The 22,663-nt window shown below is 40.3% G+C and overlaps 2 protein-coding genes across 3 annotated transcripts in view; one reads left to right on the top strand and one right to left on the bottom strand.

Moving 5' to 3' along the window:
* The window catches only part of Fgf7 (fibroblast growth factor 7), a 55,089-nt gene extending 39,466 nt beyond the window's left edge, over window positions 1–15,623 (bottom strand). Inside the window, exons 1-2 of one of the 2 annotated variants that reach the window (XM_051183497.1) lie at window positions 15,359–15,616; window positions 14,224–14,779 (exon numbers count right to left, since the gene is read on the bottom strand). In XM_051183497.1, the coding sequence (XP_051039454.1) occupies window positions 14,224–14,509 (286 nt within the window). In that variant the 5' untranslated portion in view covers window positions 14,510–14,779; window positions 15,359–15,616. Of the gene's footprint in view, window positions 1–14,223; window positions 14,780–15,358 lie in introns of both variants that reach the window. The other variant, XM_051183498.1, reaches the window with a different exon arrangement.
* Fam227b (family with sequence similarity 227 member B) overlaps window positions 1–22,663 on the top strand; it is a 132,177-nt gene that overhangs the window by 70,658 nt on the left and 38,856 nt on the right.

Here is a 22,663-nt window from a genome sequence, read left to right on the forward strand (position 1 = left end):
TATAATAAAAGTGTATTGCTTGCCAAGAATCACTATATGTAATTAGACAGTAATGAATTTAGTGAAATATGATTCTTTAAAAGATCTACACAGATCCATGACAAATATACCTTATTAATTATAAAATTATAAATCATTCCATGCCCTGTTTTTTAATTAAATTATTTTTTTACTTAGCATTTGTTTTCTTATTTCTTTGTGTACCCTAAGCATTAATCCTCTGTGAGATGCAGAGCTGGTAAAGTTTTATTTTCATTCTGGAGGCGGCCTCTTCACTGGCTTAATAGTGAACAGAAACATTTTAGTTTTCTTCAGTTTATGTTTTAGGTTCCATTTGTTAGCTGTTGGTCTTAATGCCCATGCTGCCAGTGTCCTGTTCAGAAAGTCTTTCCAGTGTCTATGAACTGAAGCATATTCCCTACTTTCTCCTCTAGAAGATTCAGGGTATATCAGAACTCCATGTGGAGGTCTTTGATCCATTTGGAGTTCAGTTTTGTGCAGGGTTAGGGATATAAGTCTAGTTTCATTCTTTAGCATGCATATATTTGCTTTGCCCAGCTTAGACATAAGGTAAATGAAACTTGGAACAGCTTTGAGATTTCATCTTATCCTAGTCAGAGTAGCTAAGATGCAAAAACCAAATTTTAGCAAATTCATGTTCAGGTATAGAGGAAAAGGAACATTTACCCATTACTTTTAGAAGTGAACAGATATTTGGGGAACCATTCTGTAAATTCCTCAAGAAACTAGAACTAGATTTACCATATGGACCAGCTATATCACTCCTGGGCATATTCACAAATAATTCTGCATTCTAATGTAGAGAAAATTGCTCATCCATATTCACAGCTGCTCTATTCATAATATCCACTATATGGAAACCTAGATGCCTATCAATTGATGAATGGATAATGAAGTTGTGATACAATAGAACTTTATTCAGCTATAAAGAAAAATGAAATTAGCAGGTAAATGGCTAATGTTGGAAATAAGCATTCTGAGTGAGGTAACCTAGACCAAGAAAGACAAATACCTCACGATGTCCCTCATATATGGATTCTAGCTTTGAGTTTTTAGATATCTGTACTTGATTTGGAGAATCCTTGAAAATCAAAAATCTAGAAAGAGGGCATGAAGAAGAGATGTCAAAGGGCTAAGAGAACACAAGTGATATGAATGGGAATAATAGGCAAGGAAGAATTAAGTGGATTGAGGAATGGGAAGGCAAGGTAAAGGACAGAGTGTGGAGGGAGATAACTAACACTGAAGACCTCTGAAAAAGCCAAATGGAAACCTACTTGTGTAGAAGCTTCCTAAACAATGCAAATACACACTTATAAAAGGTTTTAAATGGTGTTACCCTATAACCCAGAGAGACAATACCTTTCCCAAACAGGACAGGGTATCTAACAAAATATCAGGTGCAGGCTACCTCTTTTCAAGGTGTTGATCAGCAGGATACCATAGAATGCCAAACTTTATAAGCTATTGACATTACCCATAGTTATCTTCCAGAATTCAAAAGGGACTTTGTTGCTGGAAACATCACATACCCGAGTCATAGAACATGGAGAAAGCAAACTTCATCCCTAATGGCTAGCTTTCATAGTTGTGGAAGGCACAATAATTGAAGATAAAGGTAATGAACAATCCTACCCAGCTGTGAGTGACCTATAACAAACAGGCCTGGCAAAATACACTCACTGGTGCAGTATGACCTGACTGACACAGTGGTAACCAGCCATTTTTCTGATGGCATTTAAGACCCATTCCATAATATAGAACTCACACCTGTTACTACTGTCAGCAGGGCCAAGGACCTGTGGCCATCCAGTACATAAGATGTGTGCTACTGTGAACACCCTGATCATTCTTTTACACAACGCTTAACATTCTTTGTGGAGTTGGTATCACCAGATGGACTGACAATTTTCCAATAGTATATTTTCGTGTGCCAATGCAGCAGCAATATACTGTACAACTCTAAATCCATTTCAACAAATGTCACAGTGCATATATGATGTTCCAGAATTCCACTTTACACTCTTTTTCTGTAGTAGATATTTATTTCCATTGTTTACAAGTCTATCCTAGGGAACCCTGCTAACTCCCAGTTGTCAAATCCACAAAAACCTTAAATCCTCACCCTACTCAGCTGTAAGCTTTAACAGCAGCAAGATGGAGTAAAAGCTAGTATTACTCAAACTTCATTACTCATACACAAGGTTCATGAGCACTCTCGTGCTGAGGGGTGTATACATAAATTATTAAAGCAGAGCTCTGCTTTTTAGAAGAACTGAGGCAAAGGCATCCTCTCCTGTTTGCAGGCACTGTATCTGCAATGGCTTCCTCATTAATTCTGCAATTCGCTAAGGGTTGTCGTAGTTAATGGGAATTAACAAAGCACTAGTCCAACTTTACACTCTTAAACTAAAACCCCAAATATACTGTCACTGCCTTAAGTCATCTTTGATTCCTTTCTGTTGCCTCTTTATTTTTATTGGACAGAGTTTCAAAAAAGCTTAGAAATTGATTGAGAGCATAATAATCACAGTTAACAGAACAAAATAATTTACCCTTAAACTATTAAACCACCCCCAGAAATGCTGGCTTGAACAAACTGGCTGCTGTTTATGGTATGTGTTTTTGTCTTTGTTTCATTTGGTTTTAGTGCTGTTTGGGGTGGGGAAGCAAATTATCTGTATCTACTCCTAAAACTGACTGAAATTGCGGAAACTAACCTGTATGTGTGTCTGTGTTCTGTAGTAATTATGTGCACGTGGCTAGTGAGCAGAGTATAAGCATTCCGATGAACCTCAGAAATGCATTTAAAGTGTATTTCTCAACATCTTTAGCAATCTGTAAGCAAAAGAAATAGAAAGTGCTACACCAACTCAAGGAACAGAGTGACAAATGGAGATGTCTTAGAGGGGAGAAAAGAAGTTGGAGTAAAACGTTTCCTTATTAGAAGACAATGCTGAGTACTCATTAGAGCATATTACATGGAAGGAAAATTTATGTTTCTGTATTTTAGATACAAACTATCCCATGGCATGGTACAAATTGATATGTGGTATTTTAAAGATACCAATCAAAGTATAGTGACACATGTGGTGGGAAGTGAAAGTCTGCTTATGAGTTAGGCTTACTTGAGTTCACATTCCCATTCCGCAAGTTGCTTGCCTCAGAACCTCAGAGCCAGCCCCCACCTACAAGGAATGGCTACATCCATCAGCCCACCCAGGTGATGAATGGCAGCGAATCAGGTCATGTGAGCAAAGTGTTGTGCACAGCCCTAGAAAGTAGACCTGTGACGAGTTTTATTATTGTCTTAAAATAATATCAGTGTCCTGTGCTTTCACTGCAGGAATAGATATTACTTGAGATGCATTCTTTTCCCCCTTAAAGTGTCAGTCATTTTCCCTAAAAAGAGGTGTTGGCAAAGGTGGCAGCAATAGAATTCATGTGACAGAAAAACAGACAGGAGACCACACTGTACATGCTGTCATAATGCTTTCCTGGGAATTCCCTACCCTTCCCACATGCAAGAGCGCTAAGCATACAGCAAAGCCACCAGACTTCTTGGTCCCACTCTCTGTAGGTGTATTAACCACCCAAGGATTTCCAAGAAACCATCCATCAGTTCACAGAAAGGGTATTTCTTTCAGTTAATCACTTGAGTCATCAGCAAGTTTTGAACATGCCAGTGTTTCTTAATTAAAATGAATGACACCCAAATATGATGCAAACAGGACCATGTATAATTTTAAAACCAAAATTGATGTAGCAATGAACCAAATGGTCTGGCCATTTTCTCTGGGCTTTTTCCATCCCATGAGATGAAGAATGTCATCACAAGCTTATATCAAGAGAGAATTTAAGAAAGTCTTACAGTAGAGGAAATATTTCACCAGCTCCAGTATTGGCATACATATTTTAAAAGAATTGACTTCAATTTTAGCTATATTCTTTGGTCCCTCAAAACGATGTTTCCAGTTATGTTTTATACAATTTTTCAGAGGCTAAATTCAAAGATTTACAAGAAGAGCAAATGTAAATGGAGTTCTAATTGGTCTAAATAATAAAAACCCAGAGTCAGATATAGAGAAAAATGCTGAGAGGTCAGACAGAAGAAGGAGCAAGCCAAACCACCTTTATCTCATTCGCTTCCCGGTGGAAAAGAGAACGGGTTCCTGTTTCTTCCCACTTATATCCTGTCTCCACCCAGCCATCTCACTTCCTGTCTGTACAGACCTCCAGACCTCTGGTTCCCTGACCAGGAAATGAACCAGGGTCATAGCAGTGAGAGCCCTGAATCCTAACCGTTCGTTAGGCCAAGCCATGTGGCTAAACAAAGATAAGAATTATGGGTTAATTTAAGTTGTAAGAGCTTATTAGTAATAACTCTGAGCAGTAGGCCAAACAGTTTATAATTAATATAAGCCTCTGTTGTGTTTATTTGGTACTGAATGGCTGCAGGACGAAGCAGGACAGAAACCTCCATTGACAAGCAAATAAATTTATGTCTCTGTAATGTAATGACTTTAATGCAAATACCTAGTAAACTATTAAAATACTTTAAAATGTCATAAACTTTAAAGTAAATCTTAGAAACCTAGATAGAAATTCAGGCCTATCTTCTCTGGGATCTACCATGGTTCAGTGTCTGACCAACTTCAAGCAAGTAAAAGAAATATGACGAGCAAAGTCAGTCAGTGTCTTTCCATGGCCAGAGTCTATCCATGAGTCTACGAAGTAGCCACATTATTTCATAGAAGGGAGCTGATATTTCTCATACACAGACACCTCAGTAGTCTTATGTAAAGAATACAGCAGGTCATTTCTAAAATTCTTCTAAAATGTTAATCATGTATCTGAAAACCATTACAGCTCTGACTTCCTGGAAACTACTGCAGAAAAAAAGAACTCCCTTCTGATATAGCCTTTATAGCCACCATTCATATGCAGCTGACTTAAGCAAGGTACACTTATGACCATAGATTGAAAAACCAGAAAAAAGAAAGAAAGAAAGAAAGAAGGAAAGGAAGGAAGGAAGGAAGGAAGAAAGAAAGAAAGAAATACAGGCTGCATCCTGAAATAATATGTATGTTTTCCAGCTAGCATAACTTCCCCCTTCCGGGTAGGCCATCATATGAAGTGGAGTGGCCTCCTTTTTAATTCATTTAATTAAACAGTCTTTGATACCTCCCTGTGGGACGCTGAGAGTACAGTGTTGAGGATCTCCCCAGGTTGTGTTTTTTAGAGAATTAACATTTTAGTTGGAAGTAGTTATATTTTCAATAAATATTTCAATCAGATTAAACCTGATGATCTATTATAAGCAACTGTTCTCACAGAGATATTATTTTAAGATCCTATTTTTAATTATGTACATGGGTGGGATTTTTAAATATGTGCATGGGTAGGGATACAGTGCCCAGAGGCCAAATTCCAGGGTCGAATTTCCCCTGGAGCAGGAGTTACATGTAGTTGAGAGCTGCCTGATATGGGTTCTAGAAACTAAATTCCTATGCAAGAGCAGTATGGTCTATTAACAGCAGAGTGATCTCTCAAGTCCGAAGATTTATTCGATTTATTATTTACTTGTGCTCCCTCCACTCTTTCTCTCTCTGTGTGTGTGTGTGTGTGTGTGTGTGGTGTGTGAGCGTGCGCGCACGCGATCGAGTGTGTATTTTCTTTGATATAAAGAAAAATATCAGGATTGCCTTTGATGATCTCTACTCATACCTAGAGTGATGCTAAATTGCTCTCATATCCAAACCCCATCACAGAAACAGTGGCTTTAAAGTTATTTCACCTCAGGACACCTGAGCTGTCTCTCTTGTTGAGTTAGACAATGCCCTGTGTTCTCTAAACTTGCCCCCTCTGCCTTGTGGTCCTTCTCTAACCCCAACTAAACTTTTAATTCTCTAAAGCCATGGGTGTGGAGCTGCTTACTTCTGTCTCTTTCTGTATCGTTCATCTCTCAAGGGGATCCATTATGGCTATTGAATTTAACAAAAGAATGAAAACAGGAAAGTGTCATCAATCTTTCAGAATGCTGTGCGATCCCTTTCTTGCTAGTGTAAAGAAAGGAACTGTGTCCCCTCTACAGGTGACGTCCCGTGACCCTGTGCCTCCCCTCCATGAACCAGACCAACCAGGGATGTGATCAGAAACACATCTAGAAACTCTACAAGACACAAGAGGCTCTTGCCTTACCAGACTGCTGCCATTAACACAAAGTGAGAGCAGACCCCTGGCTTCCTGCCTCTCCTTGTTTCTCTCTCCCATTGCACCTCTCCTCCCCTCCCCTCTGCGCTGATCCCTGGGTTCAGGAGTCCCCGGCTTTGCCTTCAATTGCTATGATTGAACAGTCTGACCAAAGCAACTTAGGCAAGAGGGGATATTTTTCCTCTAATAACTCCAGGCCACAGTCTGTCGCTGAGGGCAGTCAGGGCAGGAACTCTAGACAGGAGCTTCGAGGCCATAGATGGATGCTGCCCACTGGCTTCCTCAGCTTTTGCTTTCTTATTCAGCCCAGGACCACGTGCCATGGGTAGCACTACCCATGATAAACTGGGCCCTTCTACATCAATTATTAAGCAAGAAAATGCCCCATGGCCATGCCCACAGCCAATATGATGGAGGCAGTCCTTCGATTAGCATTTTCCTCTTTCCTGATGACTCCAAACTGAACCAGAACCCAATCATCCCCAGGGCTATTCTCATTGTAGTTCTTAAAGGGTTTATTTCTGCCTCCTTTTATCACTATGAATTATTTTTTCTGGGTATACTTCTTGATAAATAGGTAAAAATAAGAATGAATGTTGAATAGGACCATAACTCTTCCAAGCTTGGACTTCATGTTGCCCTAATACCTAATCTTCCAGTGTCACCTAATACTATCTATGACTGCTTATGCAGTTGGCCTTGATAACAAAACAACTTTCCACTGGACTCTTGAAATTACCTAGAAAAACTTAGCCAAATTGCTTCTAATGGATACTTTTATAGAAAATAGGAGAATTTTACAACAAATAAGAAAAAATGAAGTGTGTTTTTCTTTTATTTTAGACCTTGTTCACATCAATTTTCTTGATGATTTAACAACATATTTTTACTGAGACCTGATTTTAAATACGTAATCAGTTAAATGATAAACATATTTAATATTATAAACCTTTCTGCATTCTTCAATTGGGCTAAATGCAGCACCCTGGACCAGAGGGTGATAAAAGGAGGGGTGAGAGCAGAAAGAGCCAGGGAGAGGCAGGTGCATAGGTGCAGTTAGTAAAACAGCTGGGGCATGGAGAGGATAGGAGTGCCACTGGCCCTGACACCTGTCACCATTGCAAACATCTGATGAGAGGCTCTCTGGTAGTTTTCCTGTCAGATGCTGTAAAATTTCAAATTTCTAAATGTCTTTTGGTCAAATAATGAGACTTGTTATTCACTGATAAAAATTGAAATAGCTACATCTTTTGCTGGAACTATGTTTTTGTTAAGCAAAATAAGGTTTGTTATGTGGAGCGCACATGAGAAGAATTCTTCAGTCACCCTGGACTTACAAAGCATTTTAGGTCTCTGTGTGCGAAACAATTCAATAGTTTGTAGGTTGCCCAGACACAGCTACAAGCTACATCACTTCCTATTAGGGAAACAGTCCCATACGTCTGCCCAGAGCTGAGATAGAACTTCCTTCCATTCAGGCTTCGGTCCCACTGGATATATCTAGATTTAACCATGCATTATTATGCAAAATAGGGTCTTGAAGCAGACTGACAAGCAAGCTTCTATGCCAGTGTTACTGAGCTCTGGGTGGTTCTGAAATCATGGGCAGTTGTGTGGCTTTTGTTTCCCCACCCCCCAGACGAACCGCTGAATGATAGACTGGTGTAGGTCTTGACTACTCCAAAGATGGATCCCATTCTGCTCTCAGGTTTCAAATTAATGAAACTGAAATGTTCTACCAGAAGTAAGAGTATGAGAAGAATGGGGACAAAGGGGTATTCTGTTTGTTCTGTTGTCAAGTCAGTTTGGAAACCACATGTATTGTTTCCTTGAAGTTGAAGCTGACCATGGAGCAACATAAGCTCAAAGAATTCTGCAAGAGACTAATTCTGCATTATTAACCAAGTATTCCCCAGTCAACAAGCCGGGGAAACTGCTTGAGGAAACACCATTAATATCTCAGGGGACATCAGTGTTCTAAGAAACACACTTTGGAAACACCACTTCAAGGAAAATATGCAGACTGAGTTGATTCCGAATTTCATCTCAAATATTTCTGTCAATGTTATCCATAATTGCATCTAAAATTCAAATGTAGGAAGATTAGCTATGGCTCTGTCTTTTCTCCTATGTGTTATATACCATATGTGAAATTTAAATGAAGAGATACTGTGTTTTCACAGTGATGATTCAGAAGTTACCATGCTACCTAAACTGTTTACTACAAAAAAAAAAAAAGTAAAGGAAGTGCTGCTCTCGTGTTGTGCATAATCTCAGCCTTGCAAAGATGACAGGTTTCCAGTCCTTCTGACTAGACTGGAATCACCCTTTGGGGGACCTGTGGTTTGGTCCCCACTGGGTTTTCTAAGTTGACCACTGTCTCTTTCAGTCTCTTGCCTTTGAGTTTACTAGTGTGGCTATGAGAGAGAAAAGCCTAATTTAGAAGTGTCTGGGTTCACAAACACAGGCAGACGTTGATGTCTGTACCACCCTTGGCCTCCTGTCCCAGCACCTGTCACAATGCAGCTGTGTCATTCGATTAAGCAACCTTCTTATATCATGGTACAGGGCTGTCCTCACTTTCATGTCTAGGCTGGCTCAGCACATGTTGATGCCATTGAGATTAGTCCAAGTCCAGTGGGCCTAGAAGAACGCCTTGAGTCCCAATTCAGAGATACATTCCTCTAGTCCAATCGTGCAGCTAGTTTAACTCCAAAGTCCTCTAAATGCAAGGGCTCCAAGATTATTCACAATCATCCCTGAGGTGGCTCAGGCTACACGCCATCCCCACTCCTCACCTCCCACCCTCTGCCCCACCCCACCCGACTCCCCAAGTAGCAGTTCGAAACGCTAGCTGTACATCAAGTCACTGGAAAACTGTAAGGAATACTGATTTCCTGTCTCCTCCCCTCCTGGTGAGATTCTGATTCAATTGGGCTACAGTTTCCCAAGTACACTAATGTGATTCCCACAGTGCAGTAGTTCTCAGCCTTGGAAGCATCTCAAAATCATCTAGAGAGCTTTTAAAATTCCTGATGCCCAGACTGCACCCTACATCAACTTAATGAGAGTCTTTGCGGATGGGATCTGGCACCAGTATTTTTTTTACAGGTCCCAGATGAATACAGTATTCAGCCAAGATTGAGAAATAGAAGGGAAAAAAAGTCTAGAGAAAACAGCTCCTTCCACATGTCTAAAATCTGCCTTCTTCTACTCCCCCAGATCAGTCCAGTCATGGGCTGGAAACATCTTATACAGCTTAGCCATATGGGAAAAGGCCATCTGATCTAGACTAATGCAGAACGACGGTAACATAGAAGTGGTCAGTTTAGGGCTGGAGAGATGGCCCCATGATTAAGAGTATGTACTGCCCTTGCAGAGGACCTGAGTTCAACTCCTAGCACCCATATTGGACAGCTTACAACCCTCCTCTAACACTGGTTTCATGGGATCTTACACCTGTGTCCTCCACTAGGTATAGACAATAACATGCACATACCCACACAGAGACACATATATAATCAAAACTAAACAAATTAAGTATTAAAAACCGGTCATTTTAGTGATGAGATGTTAAGGAAACATATTTGTGGTAATGAAGTTTCTAGCAGTTAGTAAGTTTCAGATACTTGCCATAGCTAAGTAGATTATTATATGGACAAACAAAAAAACAATTTAAAATTGGAGTTTTCATAGAGTAGCTAGCATTTCTGAATCTGCCCCTCAGCAACCAATACATCCCTCATATTTTAAAGACTTGAAATGCCTTTAATAAGGAATCCCAGTTGCCAGTTCTAGAAGATTCCAGCCCATCAATCATTTCTAAGTTTTCATTTTGTGCGTGTGTTCCATAGAACTCCCTAAGTGTGGCGTGGTCCTTAGGCAGGTGTTGTGTTTATAATTTTGTTTCTTTATTTTTAATGTGGGTTGTTCTCTTAAATATTTACTAAGAAGTCTTTGTAACACAAGCACATTTACACTCTTGGCATTCTAAGATGTTGGGGGGGGGGGCACTATAGAGACTGGTGCAGACAGGAAGCCATCCAAAGAATTGTTGACAGTTGAGTTGCTGAAGGTTCTGTGGCCAAAGTCAAACCCAACAATGCTGTGTTTATTTGTGTTCCGCCAATTGTGAGGCCACATCCCATCACAGCCTACCAATCCAAAAGTAAATGTTGCCAAAGTACTGGCCAACTTTCAGAAGAAATAACCCTTTCTTAATATGTGACTAAGAGTGCTCAAAAAGGTAGCTGAGCGTCCTCCCGGATCAGAGGCTTCCAGTCATCAAGGAGTTCTCAAGAGGAACGGGAAGTATTAACTATTGTTGGGAGCACAATATTTTAGTTACTGAATACAAACAAAGCAGGAAAATGATCTTAAGGGGCTGGGTCCTCCGTCCCACATCTGTCTCTCAGAGCAGTTGACGAGCACCCAGCTCACTGCTGCCATCTCTCACTCAGCACCTCAACTCCCAGCTAAACAGCAGTGTTATTTTTGTCAGGTGTGGAGTGATTGCCTCTGTCTGCTGATGAGCTGTCTGCTCCAATAATTATCTAAATCCAGCCTCTGGTCTTGTCTCCAAGGGGACAGTTCTGACAACAGAAGCCTTGAAGCATTGACCATTCATTTCCTACCCCTCCATGATGCTTCTTACTAATGTTCTCCTTCTGTGCAAACATCGCATCTTCATCTATTCTTCTTATATCCCAGTTTTATCATTTTGAAACCTACTGTAGAGCTGAATGAGGAGCCACCAGAGAGAACACAGGGAGAGAGAGAGAGAGAGAAGAGAGAGAGACAGAGAGAGACAGATTGAGAGAGAGAGAGAGAGAGAGAGAGAGAGAGAGAGAGAGAGCTGTTCCCCTTCTCACTGACCTAAGGAGCTCAAACAGTGGTTTGAGTACTTCTTGTTCTTCCTGAATTCCCAAATCCATACAGTTCATTCTTCATGAACTGTTGGGAGTATTAGAGTTTCTTTGTTGTCTTTTTGCTGTACACTCTACTTATTCTGTTCCAAACTTGATGTTTTCTGCAAGATAATCTAACATGAGGGAGACTGAAGCAAAGGCTCCAAACAACACAGTAGCTGAAGTAATCTTTCGATTCCCCTGAAGATTTGAGGTGCATGTACTAACTGCCCCCCCCCCGGCACTCCCCTCTCATCCTCCCAGCTCTCGGTACACCTATCCCAATCCAACACCTTGAGGAAGCAGGGTAACACACCCAGATCTTTTGACTCTTCCCGCAGTGCCCGTCCATATCTATCAATGTTTTATAAAGTATGTTCCCATGGGGTAAATATATGGTTCAGTGGTAGCAGGCGTGCCTAGCATGTGCAGGACCCCAGGGTGCCATACTTCACTGAGGAAGCAAGCAGCCTGCCAAATCTTGTTCAGATCCTCAGGTCATGTTTCCTTTCATTCGAACAAAAGCCATGAGAGTGGCTAACGGAAAGAAAAGGAAGACCAGCGCCATTCGTTTTAAAGGGCCTCCAAAGAAGTTCAAGGACCTACTTAGAAATGGAAGGCATCGGAAGATGAGAAGGAAATCTGGGGTTTCATTTTGAGTGTTCTTCCTTTCTGAGTTCTACTGACTTGAATCCAGTTACTTTTCACTGTCTTTCTGATGACAGCAGGAGGGGAAACTCCTCTGTTGGATCACAGAGCTGACTCTGAGGACCATGGAGCCATCCCCAGCTTTTATTTCAACAAACCCAGCTGTCCACACTGCTTGTACCTGGATTCCCTATTAGGTGTCCATTTGCCTGTGCTCATTCTTAAAATGAGTAAGGCTGTCTCAACTGATGAGCAATACTTATCAGAATCCTCTCTGAGTAAATTATTCTCCTTTATTCTTCCATCTCTTGGGATTTCCTACACACAAAGACACCTTCACATCTGTCTAACTTGGAGAAACCTCATCTTGTCCTTTTCAGTAGGCTGGCATGACAATGACAACCACTTCATAGTTTAGTTAAAAGATCCTGGTAAGAATTTCTCCGTGTAGGAGATTTTTACTATCTTGAGACAGTGTATAAATTTAGAATATGAAAGCTTGTAAGTGAAAGTTATTTGCACAAACAAGTCATTTTGAGTACAGAGTTACAGTGATACATCTTTCATGTTATTGTAGAATTAGTGTTAGAAGAAAGAGGGTTTGCCAAATAGACATTAGGGATACTTGAAGGTAGCACTAAAACCATGTTTCAAAATATAAAGTGATTTTACCACTTTGCAAATATGTACAAATCCTGAAATTCATGAATTCAAGGAATTTAACACAAACTAAATAAAGTTCACATACATGTACGTGTTCTGAAAGAAACTACTTTAATCTCAAATAATTGTTCATACTCATTTTCACTGAATTTTACCTCCCATTATTTTTCACCTTTTCCGTGAGTTAGTAAAAAGCATCCAAAGGAAGTTGTCATTAAGCAGAAAAAGCCTACAGTCCAGCTATGCTAAACTTGTTATGAAATTTGAAACTAGCCCTAGTTGCAAGGCCTGTTATGTAGAAATAATAGGCACTTTTATCTCATTCTTTGGGTGACAACTGTGTAAAGGGTAGTTAGGCTTCTTTACACTGTATAGTCCATTCCCTTATTTAGAACAGAATAGACTGTGAGAATGAGAAAGTGTTTTGAAAAATGCATCCATGTTTAGAAGTTGAAGATTGGAAAAACAAAGGAATTGTCCCCAAAGTCATTTATAGACAAGGACTGAACATGTGCTGTAACTGCCCCTTAGATATTACCTTCTACCAGATTCTATTATCCATGGTAAAGCTGGCTGATTTTCAAATAAAATGAAAAAGCCAAATTCAATGGCTCACATAGAAGTGGCTAGCAGCAAAACCTGGTCCAGTGGCCATTTGTTTAGCCAAATTCCATACTCACAGCTTGCATCGGTTACAGCTTAAAAGGAAGTCTATCATTTTCATTTTGGAAACAGACTTCCCAAACTCTTACTTATTGGTCAGCTCAACGGCTATTTCAGGAAGAGATTAGAAAAGCTTGGGGTGGTCCTGTCACAGACACTCACCTGTACTAATGTCTCCATGTGCCCTTTTTCAACTATACTGCCACACATATTATCAAACACACAATGTCAAAGCTGTCCACTTATTAGTAATGTTGACAAAACTATTTCCACTTGTGAGTTTTAAATGCTTAAGGTAAATGTTAAATGAGTGTTCTGTTGAATTGAATACTTAAATTAGATGCTAGTTGTCATCTTTACATTTAATGAGGGGAACTGGGTCCTGAGGGAAACACACGCTCCAGGTGAAGGTCTTTGACATAACTTCTCTTCTAACTCACTTCTGCCTCTTGACATTTATGTTCCTCTTAAAGTAACATGGAATTTACCTGACAAAGACTTGATAAACTGTTAGCAAGATGTGTTGTCTGCTGGGTGGGAGATCAAGGAATCTAACACAAACTCATTAGACTAAGGACGATTGAAGGTATTGCAGACTCCCTACTTTTTAGAAACACACAGTTGACGATGCTCAGAAGGTAGATTCTTAACCAGCTTGCAGCATGATAAAGTCCTTTCAAAGGCAACACAACTAATAAAGACAAATACATTCTCTGTTCCTCAAAGTAGTGGCTGGTAGTTTGGTGAATCCCTACTGAGAACAATATGCAAGCTTCTACTGAGTGTACTAGGTAAACAATCACATGTCAGTGTGACTACTGTCTCTAAAATGTTTTCTTACTAAACAGCATTTTTGGATTGAGGCCACAATATAAGTATTTTCTACTGGCTTGTGCTATCAGTTCCGGCCATAAGGTAAGTACACTTGTCCTATTCTCACACATACTTTAGAGACTCAGTGCAGAAATCCCAATATAGAAAAATTAGGAGTTGATATTACATTGTTTCACACACACACACCCATAGGAAAAAAGAACATACCACGAAAGGGTAAATCTTAAACAAAACACAAAGGTCTAAGCAGGGCTGTAATAAAGGCATCACTTACTGTAACTGTTCTTCATCTCCTGGGTCCCTTTCACCTTGCCTCGTTTGTCAATCCTCAGATACCACTGTGTGCGACAAAACAGTCTCCTCACCCTTATATCCCCTCCTTCCATGTAATCATAACTTCTTGTGTGTCGCTCGGGGCTAGAACAGTTCACATTCGTAGCCGTTTGCTCTGGGCTCATGTCATTGCATGCTAAAGCTATAGTGCCCACTAGACAGACGAGATGGAAGCATGACCTGTAGAGCAGAGTTGGCAGGATCCATGTCAGTATCCATTTGTGCATTATAGTGTAGTGCTCCGGGTGTTCATGAATAACATAATGAGAATTGAATCTTGAGTTGATTGCTACTCCTAGGTCATGGGCCTCCTCCTGTCTGTGAACTGTAGATTGATTTGAGAAAAGGTAGTCGCTCTTTCCAAACTATTAAGCTTATCTTTTAGCTTCTGATACCAATAACAGGATTCCTCCTTCAGTAAGACAGTTGGTAGATGTCTCCTTCTAAAAACAGGTTGCAACCAGGCCAGTTGCTGTCGCGCCTTTGCTCCTTGACGTCTGTTCACAATGGGAGATTAAGAATGGGGAGGGGAGGAGAGAGAAAGAGAAAAAGGCTGTTTGTATAAGTTTCAGTGGGTAAGTAGTACAACATACAGTTTAGTTAAGCATTGACGGCACACTTAAAACTCCTTCCACAGAGAGTGTTAACATCTTTGCCGCTCTGCATGGAGATTCAGAAGAACTAGGCATTCATGGAGAGACATCACAATAAAACTGCACCATTCATTCCAGTTACTTCTTGTTAAGAGTGCCCTGTACCTAGAGCAATTGACTTAAATTGAGTTTTACAGCTACTGTCAATAAAGCAGAAACACTGTTCTTGGATTTCATTCGTATATGCTGTTACATTTGTCCTTAATAATTATTTTCCCCTAAACTGCCCATATTTTTCAAGTTAAGTGTCGGAGTTGCTCTGGAGAGCTTCAAACTTCTCTTTCCATACATACTATATAGCACAGTTTCTGTAGATATTTACATGATTCAGAAGTCTTTTCCCCTCAGTACAATAGCCACACAAAGAGAAAACCCTTTAGAAAAGATTCAGCATTGTTTTAAAGACAAATAACAGTAACTTACTTGTTCTGTTTAGAACAGCTGGGTACACAAGAGTTCCGTGTCTGCTGTCTGCTTCGTGCAACTTGAGCCTCTCTACTGTAGCTACAAACTATTTCTCAGCTGAGAAATCCTCCAGCAGAATCATAATTGTTTCCATAAATCAACAGGCAAAAGGGTTTTCTCCGTGTGTGAGCGCGTGCGCTTGTGTGTGTGCGTGGAGCCTTTTATTCAGAGATTTTTCAATAAATACCTTTGCTGACCTCATTGGAAGCAATTAAAACTTAACCAGTGAGCTGTTTGTTGAATAAAACAGCAGGGATAGAAGGAGACTTGTGTACTGTCAAGTGGTCATAAGGGGGAGCTATGCACACGGCTTATGCTTAAATCTACAAGTGGGCATCCACTCTGTGGAAACAGACCTCTGATTCTCAAGCAGTTACAAGGAGAAAGGGAAATAAATGTCAGATCTTTAAAACACAGCAGTTTTACAGACTGAAAACATTTCCCAGAACATGTATACAGGCTTTTTAATAGACGATCTTTACAATTTTTTTTTTAAGTATTATTCTCTCACATATTACATCCAGGCTGCAATTTCCTCTTCCTCCCCTCCCCCTATTCTCTCTTCCCATCTCCCCTTTCCCTCAGATTCATGCCCCTTCCATCTCACCTCGGAAAACATCAGGCCTCCCAGGGACATGAATCAAACATAGCATAATATACTACAAGAAGACCAGGTACATATCGTTGCATCAAGATTGGATGAGGGGAGCCATTGGGGGGAAAGAGTCCCATAAGTAGACAAAGGAGTCAGAGACAGCCCCAGCTCCCACTGTTAGGAATCCCACAACACCAAGCTACTTAGCCATAACATATATGCAGGGGACCCATACAGGCATACAGGTACCCATTCTAGCTCCCTGATCTTGTATTTGTTTGTTTGTTTGTTTGATTGATTGATTGATTGATGGATGGATGGATTGTTATGGGGGGTTAGTTTGGGGCAGGTAGTGTATGGGGGGGTAGTGTTTCATACTCAGTGTGAGAGACCACTCAGGGTCCAAAAGCAGGTATTCCTAGGCAAGCAAGGACATATCTTTTCACAGGTATTACACCATTGTGTGTGTCTTTAGATTAAAAAGACCTAGTTTTTTTTATTGGATTGGGATTCTAACAAACAGTGTGGCCTTGGACCAGTTACTTGACTTCCTTGTGGCTCAACTGCTGCTTTAGGTGTCAAATCAATGACCATGTCTAATCTGACTGGTGCTGCTCTGTCATTTTATCATCCTGTGTCTTGTGCTTTGTTTATACTGATGGCTCATAGAAGCAAAGGGACATGTGATTAGTAAAACTAGTATTTTTTTAGAAAAATGGTTTCACCTTGATGTTTGACTTGTTCCTCCCTGAGAGCAATAGCATAATAAACAACTGATAAATCCAGGAACTGAACTATAAGGTCATTAACTAATGGATATAAGAGAGTCTTTTTGCATTCCAAAACGAGTTCTTGCCTATTCTATACTGAGCAAGGTTGCATTTTATATTCAGTATAAAGCCATTATATCGTCAGTCAAAATTAATATTTAATAATACATGTATAGAAATTCTCTTTTCCATATACCCCCCAACACACACACACACACACACACACACACACACACAACTTCGCACTTAACATACACTACCACCAGGTGGTGCAGGTAGACCAAATCAGAATCAAGCTGAATCAATTGAATGTGTTCACGCTCCCCTTTATGACTGTGCTTGAAGGGGATGGAGTCAACACAGCAGCATATTTCAAACATACCCAGTTGTCTTTGACTCTTGAAATATTGAAGCACCGATTTTCAAAACAGAGGAGGAGGTACTGTTCTATAACTGCATCTATTGAAAGCTAGAGGGCTCAGAACATCCATTATGCCCTCTCCACCCCCAAAGAGGAAGAGGAAAGGAAAGGAGACACGATGCTGTTCTTGCCTTCTTCAAAATACCCTACAATCTGGGAGAACTAACAATGAGCTGATTCAGAATTCCTAAGAGATGAGGTTCCCTCTAGAGAAATGAAGTCTATGCAGTCAGTTCTCCCTGTGTACTGCAAATTACTCAACCTCTCCTTAAAATGTGCTTCAGGGGAGTACCTGTAATCTTGCTGAAAACAAGTTACAGAGTTATTATCCAAGTAATGTCACCAAGCAGGTTGATATCGGGCAGGGAATTGTATCAGTGGTTTAAATTCCTTTTGAAGTTATTGATTTGTTTCCCTGTTGGAGAATAATCTATTCAAGATGGGCCCATGATGGGGTGGGGCGTTTCTCTCTGTCCTTACTAGTCTCAGTTGTTGGGAATGGTTCTCAATGAGTCCAGTATGTCTAGGAGGGCAGCTGCCATTGTCTCTCTGAGTTACATGGTGGCGGTCATCTTCTGTGCTTACTGTAATGCACGCACACCCAAGGAGAAGCCCAGGGTGCTCTGAAGGCTTTCTGCTCTCCTCTATTTCCAGACAGAGGTAGCTTCAGCCTTAGTTAAAAATTTCTCCATCTTGTGTATCTTAAATCTGTAAGAGAAAGGTCTGTGTCAGTTCTTCAAATATTGACTTTCAAGATGTCCTTAGGGGTGAACTTTAGCACCTGAAAAGTTTGAAACAGAAATGGTATCTCCTACTTTCTCCATGTGCTTTTGGAATAAAATGCATTTAGAAATATAGAGAGCTGTAAATAAATGAAATAGAGAGCTCCTTTCATGCAGTCAGTTGTCCCATCAACCACCCACTCTTGCTAAGCATTCCTCATTATAGGCTTCATTATGTGGACAGATAAATGACAGAAACATTGGCTTGTGGAATTTTATGTTTCAATTTCCAGTTTCTTCATGCTTATACACACAAGTTATACCCATATATACAGGTAATCTTTATTTTGTACCCCACTCTTACATACAACCAAGTATTATGACAGGCGTATACTGTCTTACGTGGTCCTTTTATTTTCACTTAGTAAAATTACAAAATCCCCCGTCTCAGAATTTAGAATGCCTGCTTGCTTTCTGCAGCTGCATGCTAGTCCATTGAATGAGTATATCTCATTGTATCTTACCAACCTCTGTGAACATTTAATTTTTACCTGTATATTTTACTGTAGAAATTTTGAAAGTGAATGCAGTTAGAAATATGCTATTTTATAGAATAAAATATAGTTTAGGGTCAGTTTCCAAAAGCTGTCCAGTCCCAGGTAGGATAGGGACTCTTGAAATTGGGAAGAGGTGGATTTATACTTATAAATATGACTGTGTATGTTGTGTCTTACATCTGACACTGGATCCAAACTCTATTCCCCCCCACACACACACACACACACGCTCCTATAGCTAACCCAACACTAGGGAATTTGTCTTCATCATTTCCTGTGTGGTTTCAATACATAAATTCAGCCTTGACTCTGGATCATACTGTGCAACCAGTCTTACTTATCATCTTGATTCATTCATTGAACAAATATTTATCCGATAGTTCTGTGCTGCCAGATGCTGGGTTAGCCCTCTGAAGACACAATGGTGAGTATTTTGGAAATGATCTCTGCCCTTCCAGAGTGTGCATTCCAGTGAGAGGACAGCATAAACAAGGGGATATCAGGATGGTACAGGGTGGGGAAGCCAAGTTCTTACATTCCAAGAACCAAAAGAAAGACTATGCTAATGTTCATAAACAGGAGCCTGAGTAGAAAGAGAAGTTCGAAGCTGCGAAGGCAGATGTGGACTTGACATCAGAAACTGTGTATGCTTCAGAAGGAACTTGGGCTCATTTTTAAAAGAATAGAACACAAGAAGACAGACCTATTTTTCCAAACGTGATTAACCTGGTCAAAGACAGTAATTTAAACTCAGAAGAAAAACCATGATGGAGCAATCCTAAGGTCCTAGGTCATATAAACAGTTCTCTTGCCTTTGGCATGATGCCGTAACATTTAAACACTAACTGCACATAAGATTCAAAGTGTGAGTCATAAACTCAGTATTGCAGTGTCTCTGTGACTCAACTTATAAATATCTTAGTTTACAAATGCCCTTTGTATCCCTGAGTCTATAATAAAATTGCTTCATTTAACTTTGTATTTATAAAAACTCTCTGAAATGCTAATCTCGATTAAATTCTTCAAACTATGTTATGAATTTGCTGAATTGTAACCTGACTTTAGTCCTAAATCAAGTTCTAGTTGGAACTAGTGGGCCATTGTTTAGCCAGTTGTAATTTCAGTGTAATTAAGGTATATTGATGCCTTGCTCTTGACCGCCTCAATTCTCCAATCCTTAAGCTGTTTCTAGAGCTGAGAAATGTCCTCCTTGACTCAAGCTCTTCAGTGCTTCCAGACTTTGACAGAGCAGTATGTTAACAGAGGGCATTGCAAATGGGCTTATTACATTGTTTGTGGAAATTATCATTCTTAGGTTCCATATTAATCATCTATGTAGCAATGCAAGAAAACTTGGAGAGACGCTAGTGAAAACATATTTTACATGCTTTGTACATGTCAATGTGTCAGGTAAATGGTTTAATTTTTATTTCATTAGTTTTATGACTATGACTGGTTGGTATTGGTTTCACTTTTTAAAATGGGAGATACAAAGACAGACAGGCAGACTGTTGCATAGAAACCTGTCTTCTGTTTAGGTCCTTGGGGACCAGGACACCACAGGGTGCTGCTCAAAGAACCGCAGACAGAGACTCTTTCTGGGAAATTAATCCTTCAAAGGGAACTCTCCAGTCAAGAATTCCCTCTAGAGAACTGTGACCAGCCAGAGAGGAGAGTTGACATCACAGCCAGCACCTGGTCTCATGTTCACTTGGAGACAGATTTGCCTTTCCTAAAGACTTTCCAGTCTGTGTACAAGACAACCCTCACTCACTACATGTTTCCCCACCCCACTGTCCATAAGCTCCTCTAAGTCTCTATTCCTGTCTGTACTTCAGGGATGCCACACAAGCTTCAGTCTGCTAAGTTTTCTTTGTGAATCTTATTGTGTGCATCTCCTGAGTGTATACATGTAATTAAAATCGTTGGTTTCTTCAGCTCATCTTTCTTATGTCCATATAGTTCATGCCTCAGCAAAGGAACCTTGAAGGATAGAAAGAAGCTGGTTTTGACTTCTCTGTAATATGAAGGATAGGTGCCAGAAAAACATGTATCAGTGTAAAACTTATGGTATCACAACATCTGGGTGGTCAAGAGAAGGGTAATTTGTATTCACCTATAAGCCTGTCATCCATCAGTATGCCAATGCTGTCTTTAAAGATTATTCAGTAATTTTCCTCAGGGGTATTTGATTCAAGTGGACTGAATTCTTTTTACTGGTTCTTCCATTACAACTTCTTTCACGCCTGTTTCTTCCTGTAAATCATTACTTCCGTGTCCTAGGCGAATTCTACCTAACAGTTCAGAACACTTCTCAGGGAATGGTGCTAAATGCAGTGGGTGGGTCTTTCCACCCAGTTTACCTATCCAAGACAATCCCCACAGATATACCCTTGAGAGCTGTCTCTCAAGGGGGTCTAGATCTCATCAAGTTGACAGTAAGATTAATCATCACAGCCATCACCATCAACTTGATGCAACTTGATATCAATACATTATTTTAAGCATAAACACCCTCCACATGGACAACCTACAAGTTCTCCTACATCTAAATGTAGCCTGGCACCATTAACCACAGCTGGATGATCTTCTGTGTGCCAATCCTGACGGAACACTTCTGGGCTGTTCCTTTTGAGGATCAGAGGACCCCTTCATCTTGGGCTTCCTGCCTTTTAATGAACTTGGGTCTTCACAAGATGGAACCTCTGATGGGAAAAGATTTAATCTCAGGAAATCTTCCCTATTGTGCCAGGGTAGCACAGGTTTCTCTTCAGTGGCACTGATCTCGTCAACACTTACAGATGTTTAATCAGCCCAGCCTGAATAATTTCCTGTTTTGAAATTTTCTCCACTTAAAATGTAATCTATTATCTTTAAATCCAATTTCTCTCAAGTTTTCAGGACACAATCAGAATGAAGTCACATTGTTGACCAAAGAATCCCATGGGTGTGGTGGGGGAGCTAGCCCAGGCCCTGATAGAGTCCTTTTTCCCCCTCTGAAATCTCATGAGCCAGGTCTCCACTAGCTGAGTTTCTCTCAGAATCCCTGTCTCCTAAGCTTCCCCCAGAATAGCCCATTTGTCTCTGCTTCTCTAGCTCAGAGTACAAAACTTTTCCACATTGTAGCCACAACCATCCCAAAGGTCAAGTTTATCCACATGGTCATGTTTATCAATGCAATAACCCTACTCCTGGTAACAAGTTTCCGTTTGGTAACTTGTTCTGTTGTTGATATAGAATGCACTAACAAAAAGAGCCTAGGAAAAAAAACGAGCTAATTTTGGTCAACAGTTCCATGATAAAGTCCATCACAGAGGGTAATTCCTGGCAGTGGGGGCTTGTGGCAGATGATCATATCACATCTGAACTCAGGATGCAGGAAATGATGAATGTGGCGTCTACAGCTCTTTGTCCTTTTTATGTAGCCCAGAACCACCCGAAGTAAAAGGGTCTTCCCACCTCAACTAGCCTAACCAAGATCACACCCCACAGTATGTTCAGAGGCATGTGTCCTGGGTGATTCTACATTTCATCAACTTAACAGTTGAGCTCAACATCACACCCATGATTATCGGGGAGAAAAAGGTAAATAGGCAAGTGACAGAAAAGAGGGAAGTAACTGGAATCAGGTCACAGAATGTCTTTCTAAAGCTAAGAGCTGAGAAGAAGTCAGAGGGACCCCCAAAGAAAACTAAAGTTGTGAGGTGGAGATGAGCATATGTTTCCTGGAAATGGAAATATAATGATCACAGTGAATAAGGGGAAAATTCTGGGGCAAAACCAATGTGTCTTTGAGATTTGCGTGTACCTGTCCTAAGTCATGTCTGAATGTGAGACACCATTCTGAAAACCTCATGAAATGCAACTTTTGGTCATCTAGGAGATGACTAAAATGTAAGTAAAGAGACCACTTGGTGACTATGGTTATAATCCAAGTCAGAGATGATGCCTTGGAGTAGAATAATAGCAGCAAGGATGGAAATTAATGTACAGATACACATTAGAAGTAAAGCTTGGTGTTGGGTAATGCAAGAATAAGAACAGATCAGAGTTAAATTGAAGAGGCTTGCCATGAGAAAATGGATCAACAGTGGTGTCCTTTGCTGAAGTAAGAAAGACGCCCACATCTACACTGACTGTGAATGTCTGACTTCTTTGAAGTGAACTGGGTAGACATGAGTGTGGAAGTAAAAGCAGA

Source organism: Phodopus roborovskii, unplaced genomic scaffold, assembly GCF_943737965.1.
Source record: "Phodopus roborovskii unplaced genomic scaffold, PHOROB, whole genome shotgun sequence".
Taxonomy (NCBI): Eukaryota; Metazoa; Chordata; class Mammalia; order Rodentia; family Cricetidae; genus Phodopus; species Phodopus roborovskii.